At 42.7% G+C, this 8606-nt stretch overlaps 1 protein-coding gene across 1 annotated transcript; it reads right to left on the bottom strand.

Moving 5' to 3' along the window:
* Positions 1-530: 530 nt before the first annotated feature.
* LOC109748550 (uncharacterized) lies at positions 531-8290 on the bottom strand. The gene is made up of 11 exons (XM_020307581.4): positions 7859-8290; positions 6627-6807; positions 5912-6037; positions 5593-5597; positions 4969-5081; positions 1737-1860; positions 1413-1568; positions 1160-1312; positions 974-1053; positions 809-858; positions 531-721 (listed from the first exon to the last, which is right to left on the bottom strand). Exons 1-11 carry the CDS (start codon positions 8288-8290, stop codon positions 591-593), a joined length of 1551 nt encoding a protein of 516 aa, XP_020163170.1. The 3' UTR covers positions 531-590.
* Between the last annotated feature and the right edge of the window lie 316 nt (positions 8291-8606).

Raw genomic sequence — 8606 nt, 5'->3', positions numbered from 1 at the left:
GGTGGGAGGCTTGGATCACAAGTTATATATATATGTATCTATGTGCTCATGCATATATATAGCCTCACAAATCCATGTCGCCAACTTCGCCCTAGGCTCCTCCAAGAACATAGTGCAAAGAATCGATAAACAACGTCAAAACATATACTCCCTCCATTCCTAAATGTAGTGCGCATAAAATTTCTTAGAAGTCAAACATTGTTTAGTTTGACCAAGTTTAGTGAGAAAAGTATCAATGAAAATAATACCAAATAAATATAATATAAAAATATGCTTAATGATGTATCTAATGATATTTAATTAATATTATAGATGTAGATATTTGTCCTCTATAAATGTAGTCAAAGTAGGGGGAGTTTGACTTTTGAAATTTCCTATGCGCACTACATTTAGGAATAGAGTATATGACATGTGGACTCAGACCCCACGCACCATATACATGGCGTATGTCAAAACCATGCATTAACCACTTAGTTTTTTTTTCGACGTTCATTAACCACTTAGTTAAAGAAAGGCAAATCCTTATAATTTTGCATGTAACCACATAGTTATTTTCCTCAACTATGAAAATCAATGGCGCCTTCTTACTGCTACATCTGTGCAATGTCCTTGTTATACTGATCTATCCATCCATGTATGATCTCAACTTCCTGTCTCCTTTGTTCTACAACCCAGTCTGGGTCATCCTTGGTTGCAGATCTGAAGTCCAAATGATGGGCCCCTGAAAATTACCATCACAAAAATTAGCCCGTGTAAGTAAGTTCAGAATACTTTTGACCTTGCATATTTTATGGAACTTCATGTTTACCTTTCTCTGTGACAAGAGCAATGATGCTGGATGATATGTTCTTGAGCACCCTGATAGCAGTTTGAAAGGAAGACTATTAGTATTGTTTATTATGGTAAAAAGAAATAACTGAATGGTTGAAAGTATCGACTGAAGAATTCAGATTGTGAAATCTTTTACTCTTACCCGCCTCGACTCCACGGGTCTCGCATCCCGTTGGAGAAGATAATGTTGCTCCCAAACCTCTTGAGAACTTTGTCAATTTTCTGCAGTGGATTGTGCAACGTAGTAGCAGGTGAGCACATGCCACCCAACAATTTTTGTTACTGATGGTTCATATGTTAACACAAGAAAATCTGAAAGAAAACTTACATGGCCACCATATTCAGTAGTGATCCAGTGCATCCTCGGACGAACTCCATAGCTGGCAAGGCACCTCTCGGACCTCTCCTCGTAGCTGAAGTTGAATGGTGGAAACATGCTCTCATTCGACACAGTCGTTGGCATGACCATCTCTGTGCAGGCCTTCACAAGAGTTGTTTCAGTAAACAAACACATAAATGCACTTCAGTCTTGCAGTGTTATCAGTAAACCACATGTATGTTACTGTCAGTCAGGATTTTACCTGCCAGTCCCAGCCGCTGAGGCCATGGGGGTCATCCCCACCTTCCACTTGGAAGCACTTCTGGTCGCCTGTGTAATTGTAGTACAGGCTTGCCGCTGCGAAAGCTTTTTCGACGACGTCTGCTCCCGCGGGAAAAGAATCAATGATCTTGCACATCTGCAGAAATGTCAGGAGAATTACATGCTCAGCAAAAGAGAATAAAAAAGCAGGTCCTGTTTTTGCAAGACTCAGTTTGGTAACTCTGGAACTCTTGTTTCTCTGCTCATTCACTTGATATAATGCAGGCAAAAGTAAGGGATGTAAATTAGGTTACAAGTGGCTAACCTCTTTGACAGGGTAAGCAGGCAGATTTTGCAGGAAATTGGCTGGAGTTGGATAGTCCGTCATGGCCGTGTAGATGAATGCCGTATATAGAAAGTTTGTCAGCGAATCAGTGGATTGCACGGTCCTAAAAGTTGAGGGATAACAGTCATGAACCCGAGTCATCGCCATTCGTTCAAATATGGCGCTCTTCATTAGTTCACCACTCGGGCAATCTTATCAAGATGAGGTTTTCATGTCTAGTCATGTATGCAGCTGAGCTGAGTGTCTATGTCAGTAACAAATCTATCCTTTGGACCTAATCTACATCTTATCAAGAATCTCTTATCCTGCAAGTCATCTTTTTTCATGTATTTCTTACCTACAAGGTTTGACTATTCGGAAAAGCTATTTTCCGGACGGAAGGAATTCTGCAACAGATCCGCACACATCCGATGTCGTTCGTTTCAGATCTTGCGGCCGTGATTTCAGGACGGTTTTTCGGACCGGATTGATCGTGCGGGCGCATTTTTCTCGCTCCCGATCTCTGGCGCGATTTTTTCGACGTAATTATCGGATCTTATCGCGGCAGCTATTTTAGAACGTTTGTTTGGGGCTCTACTTTAGAGTGTTTTATTAGTGAGAAAGGAAATAGATGGCGTGATTTCCGGATAGTGATCACATGAGCAATTTTAGAAAGTTTTTCTAGTGCGACTTCAGGTTGACTTTTTAAGTAGAAAATAGCATCAGCTCGATTTTAGTGTTTTATTAGTGAGAAAGGAAATAGATGGCGTGATTTCCGGATCATCATGACCACACGAGCAATTTTAGGAAGTTTTTCTAGTGCGACTCAGGTTGACTTTTTAAGTAGAAAATAGCTTAAAAATTTACTTGTGCCAAGAATCGAACTCTAACCATCTACTAGTGTATTTAGCAAGCTAACCAATCCAAGTACTATTACTTATTGTGAGTTAAAGTCAAAACTTGTTTTAATTTGTTGCTTTGTACCAATAACTAGACATCGAGGAACATTTGCTCTACTAAAAGACTAACTAGCCCATGCACCGTGGCCTGATAACTGACATTCAAACACTAAACACCGCGGTAACTCTGATATGAGGGGAAAATATACCACCGATAATTTTTATGTAAATAGCATGATAATATAGGATTCTCGACCTGATAACTTAGGTACAAACAACACGATAACTTTGACCTGTGATTTCTTTTTGTTGAAAAATGACCAGGAATAAAAGTTGATAACTCACGTACAAACACCGCGGTAAAGTTCGACTCCGAGATAAAAGTTGTTGAAAAACATACCCCCGATAACTTCATTGTAAATAGCATGATAATATATGCACATCAGCGATGATACTCATATACAAACACCACGGGTACTTTTTCACCCCCAAGATAAAAGTTGTTCAAAAATATACCCTGGTAACTATTGATACCGCCCTTCGGGGGAACAGGAGAATAGCATGCACGGGAGAAGGATTTAGGGAAAGGTACCCACCTTTTAACGGGAGAAAGGCAGCTTATGTGAGAACTTCCCATATCGGACATGATAACTCACGTACAAATACCCGTGATGAAAAGTATACAACCTTTAATTATACCCCCAGTAACTTTTGTGTGAATACTGAATAGCATGGTAACTCACACATCATACACCTGATAACTTATGTACCTCGGGTTTGATAACTTTGGCGCCGGAGGTGGGGGGAGGGGGGAGGGATCAATATCTCCCTGGTAACTTTTATATGAACAACATGATAACTCACGCATCACACACCTGATAACTTATGTACCATGTTCCTCATAACTTTGGCAGGGGGAGAGGCAGGGGTTGATGAAATATCCCTAAATTTTGTGTGAATAGTATGGTAACTCACACATTGCAGACCTGATAACTTATATGCCCCGGTCCTGATAACTTTGGCGAGGGGGTGATGAAATATGCCCACAATAACTTTTATGTTAATAGCACAGTAACTCACACGCTGCAGACCAGATAACTTATGTACCCACAAACCCGATAACTTATGTACCATAGTCTTGGTAACTTTGACGATTTGGGTGTGGGGACGGGGGGAGTTGTTGATAACTTCTATGCAAATAACATGATATTTTTTATGTCCCGAAGACATGATAAGGTAACATTTATGTAAATATCAGGGTAGTATACGCACCATAGTTCTAATAACTTAGACACAAACACCACAATAACTTTTTTACTTTGAGGGAAATGTTGTTGTGCGTGGTTACCAGGTTCGTGGTGTATAAATTATGATGCCCTTTTATAGAGAAGTTATTGCTGTGTGTTACAACAACTTTTCTTCTCTGGACGGAAAGTTACCGCAGTGTTTGTGAGTGGGTTACCAGGTTTGTGGCGTATATATTACCATGTTCTTTATAGAGATGCTATTTGGGGTGTGTTACAACAACTTTTTTTTTTCATGTGGTCAAAAAAGTTATCACTGTGTTTATGTGTGAGTTATGAGATTCATGGCATATAAATTACCATGCTCTTTCTAAAATAAGTTATCGGGACGTGTTACAACAACATTTTTTTTCTTCTGGTAGAAAGTTACCACGGTGTTTGTGAGCGAGTTATGAGTTTCATGGCATATAATTACCATGCTCTTTTTACAAATGAGTTATAGGGATGTGTTACATCAATATTTTTTCTTCAGGTTGAAAGTTACAATGGTGTTTGTGAGTTATCAAGTCTGTTATAGACGAATTACGTGTACAAAAGGGAAGAAAATGGTAAAAAGGAATATTTCTGATCGCGTGTGTAGCAGTATAAAACTATAAATACCTATCTAACTTATTTGTATACTCAGCTTGAATCTAGACCAGGTGGATACGAGTACGACAAGTGATGATGGACCAAGAGGTAATGAGTTTGACTCGCACCTCCAACAACCATTTTTACCACTTTTTTTTTACGACACCAAAAAATAAAAAGAAAGCGGGAGAAGTGGCGGGATCGATGCGCGCCAGAAAAATTGGAGATAGCGAGTTAGCGACGGGACGGGAGAAGTGGATCGCGGGATGATGTGTTGGGATCTGTTGCTATGGTCTGGTCGACCGAATTATAGCACAGTCCTTGACTATTTGTTTGCTTTAATTACACTTCACACATGGAAACGAATACTTGCAGTCTTAAATCTCTTGTTTTTCTCCCTATATTAATGAAGTTTATACAGTTTTCAGTCAAAAAAATTATCAGTTGGACAAAGCTTACTTGCAGGTTCTGAAGGTTTTGCTTAGCTCCAAGAGCCCTGTCTCGTTTGATCCCCTGTCATCTAACACATCCCAGACCGCCTTGATGACACTAAAGCAATTCAGGCTCTCGGACTGCAAAATCAGTTGGATGTTACAGTCAGCTAAATAAACAGTTGTTTCTTTCGTTGGAAACTTCAGCTTGGGAGAAGGACTCATCAAGCACCAATCAGACAAAGATGTCACTAGCAACATGTCATTATTCCCATTCCTTGTTATATCTTGTCTGTATCGTATTATTAGTAACAGCTGCAACATCGGTCATCGACAATGAACAAAATACACCAATTTGGATATATTTTCGGAAAATTAAGGGCCTTATTCGCGCAACCGCCTATTGATAGCCCTTTGGTGCAGTTGAGCATCACAATCAAGATAATCAACTTAGCCATGAACTCATAATCAAGACCTCATAGACATCCACATCACTGGCTGGCCGGTGCCATTTCAGTCACATACTTGAAAAAAAAATCTTGAAAGATTCTAACCAAACACATTCATTAAACTCCATGCTAATGAAGAAAAACGCTATCACCAATTCATGCTAGCGGACGGACGTATGACAACAAGTGGAATTCAGTATTACTACCTCTGTTCCAAAATAAGAAAGTTATATTAAATCAGCGACACTAAACTTATACCAAGTCAGCAACACTTATTTTGCTAAAGTTATACTAAATCATCGACACTAATCTTGGACTGAGGAAGTACTACAAACCATTCAGAGCCGACACAATCAATTAGTCTGCAGCAGATGGACAGACGTATGTTCATGTTGATCTGCCGTGCGTTCGGAAGAGTGAAGACCAATAATTTGACCAACGACAGTGGGCCATTCACCCAGAAATTATTTGACCAGGTTATCTTAGTGTTGTCATGGAGTGGTAATTAATTCTAGTAAGTACCTCGCGTGACAGTGTCTTTGAAGCCTGACCACGGGGTGATGTCATCGAACTGCAGGATTGGTGCAGAGGACGCCAAGGCCCCCATGGCGACATGAGGGTACTTGAGCCTGAACCATGATGCCAGCACTAGAAATAACAGCCATAAGACAACAACATTATTTATTTATTTTTACTTCTTGTTTTTGGAAGATCCACATAACGATGTCACTTTTGGACTAGCTCATCCTAATCGCGACAATACTATCAGCCGGCCGACCCAGTCACTCACAAATCCTATATATACCTAACAGAGTCATTCGGAGTAACTTATTTATCTTAACATGTAATGATGTCATCTTACCATATAATAATAAATGGGACCAGACTCGCCTCAACATGCATTCATGCATAAAAAAACTATCCACCACAACATTCGACCATACATGAAAAACATGTTTTTCATGTAATTACTTACTTATATTCAATAAATATTGTTACAACTACACCTAACCAAATATAATAAGACATGTATTTTTAATTTTTGTTCTCATGTTATCAACCTAAATCTTCATGAACCAATTTCTGCATCAACGTGCGAAGTATCCTCTAGTTGATTCCAAGTGTTGTAGCCCATAGGATTTAGATTTTTCATATAAACTAAACAAGCAGATCCAGCCGCACATCACACGCACGAATATATATTAGAATAAAACACATTAATTAGTGAGGGACTTACTGCCTCCGTAGGAGCCACCGAAGACGATGACGGGGGCATCGACGGCGGAGAGGTTCTGCTTGAGGCTGGTGATGAGGATGGCAAAGTCGGCGAGCGCCTGCGTGGATGTCAGGTAGCCCAGGGTGTCGGCCGACTTGTCCGAGTCGTTCCCGAACGGCTGTGACTCCCCGTAGAACCGATGCTGCACCCGCACAAATTTCAATATGTTAGTACTAAAAGCTGAAGTGCTTAATAAGTAGCACTAATTGAGCTTAAGTACCAATCCTTAAATAACGGCAAAAATGGCGCCTGCCGCCTCGTGTGCAGTTAACGTATTCGCCATTGAATTTTCAGTGTTTTTTAAGCTCCGGAGCGAATCAACACGACAACCAATACACGGTCACCGATGAAGATATGATGATTAGCTTAAATTAAGAGCCATGGCGGGGAGGAAATGACCTGGTAATCCTAGTTGCTCTTTCTGTAACAGCCTGGAAACATCACGTATTTTTCACTTGCCCTGTTGCCAAAGTTGTATGGTCTTGTATTAGGGTGGTACTAGGCACGGACAGTTGTCCAAACAACTACTGGCAGTATTACTCCTGGTGCAACACTTTTCTCCCTGGAGGAGAGAAGTACTATACCATCGGCCTGGCTGCCGCTTGTTGGCCTATCTGGCTAGCTCGTAATCGGGCTACCTTTGAAAAAAATATATCAAAACACCATTCAACATTATTTTCTCCATGTCTTCCTTTCTCATATATTGGACAGGTCTTCAGCACAAGGGAGGAGCCAAGGAGCTGCGGGATGGTGTGGAGATGATCAGAGCAAGTACGATGCGTCTGATAAAGCTGTGCAACGCTGCGCGTTGACCGATCGAGAGCGAATAATTGGGATCAGCTGGTGTTCCCTACCCTCTCCTGAGGGGAGCTTCTGGTAGCTGTTGCTGTTGATGCGCTTCTGCGGATGGACTGGAGAGTGGTCTCCCACTTCACTTGGTTGGGCCTTCTGTGTAACAGGAAGTAGTGCGTAAACTGTTATGTTGGTGCTGTCAGGTTTTCGCCCCATAGCATTGTTTCGACGGCGGGCGAGTGCGGTGGGTTTCCTGGCAGTGCCCGAACTCGCTTTTCCTCTTTCCCTCCCTTTGAAAATGCTTCTGAAACTATTGTATTTCCGTCCATTTGCAATGAAAAGGGATATAGCCCGGTTCGGAAAAAAAGAGACAAGGCAGAGTGGCAAACGGACTACGGTACCTCGATGAAGACGAGTAGGGCGCCGAACTCCGGTGCGATGTCGAACATGAAGCCGGTGTTGGTGGTGAACCACTCGATGTCGCCCTCGTTGCCCGTGTACACGAACAGCGGGCCGGCGGTGGGTTTCCGCCGCCAGAAGGTGTCGTTGAGGAGGTACTTCTGGGAGAAGACGCGGGAGGAGTTGGGCGTGAAGGTGAAGTGGTCCAGCTCCTGCGGGAAGTAGTGCGCCGTGAACGGCTTCACCGTGCCGTTGTCCGCCACGGCGTACCTGCCGCTGGAGTGATACAGAGAAGCGAGTCCAGCAGGGAAATGGGGAGGCTGATGGATGGTGCGCCTGGAGGAGCTTGCTGCTGCCGCCAGTTCGGGCGCGAACGCCGCCAGGAGGAGGAGCAGCAGCGCCGGGACAACCGTGAGGGTCATGGAGGGCGTCATTTTTAGCCGTCGATCGAGTGTCGACCCTCTCCGCAGCCTTAGGGTTTAAGAATAAGAAGGCGCGGTTGCGAGAGAGACTCAGACGAAACGGTCGTGCGCCGCATTGGTTTACTGCTTGTCTGGTTCGCCTTGTCGGGCACGAATGCAAGGGACGGACCCAGATGATTGATTTTAGCCGGCCGTACAAACCTGACAGCAAGTCCGTCCATCGATGCACTACTCACTGGCTTGGCAGCCTTCTAGTCTTGCAAGACAGCTTGGAGACGACCGGCCACAACACAAGATGGCCGATCCGAATCTGACCAGCCGCGTCGCC

The sequence above is a fragment of the Aegilops tauschii genome, chromosome 7 (assembly GCF_002575655.3).
Source record: "Aegilops tauschii subsp. strangulata cultivar AL8/78 chromosome 7, Aet v6.0, whole genome shotgun sequence".
NCBI lineage: Eukaryota > Viridiplantae > Streptophyta > Magnoliopsida > Poales > Poaceae > Aegilops > Aegilops tauschii.
Note: the sequence above shows the minus strand (reverse complement) of the source record. Positions and strands in the feature narration are given on the sequence as shown.

Bases quoted from the DNA above. Each gene is read 5' to 3' on its own strand.
- LOC109748550 (XM_020307581.4), bottom strand. From the start codon at position 8,290: ATGACGCCCTCCATGACCCTCACGGTTGTCCCGGCGCTGCTGCTCCTC. The intron at 1,313-1,412 runs GTAAAATCCTGA...ACTCTTGTGAAG, and splicing joins TCAGCGGCTGGGACTGGCAG to GCCTGCACAGAGATGGTCAT. The intron at 722-808 runs GTAAACATGAAG...GGTAATTTTCAG, and splicing joins TGCTCTTGTCACAGAGAAAG to GGGCCCATCATTTGGACTTC.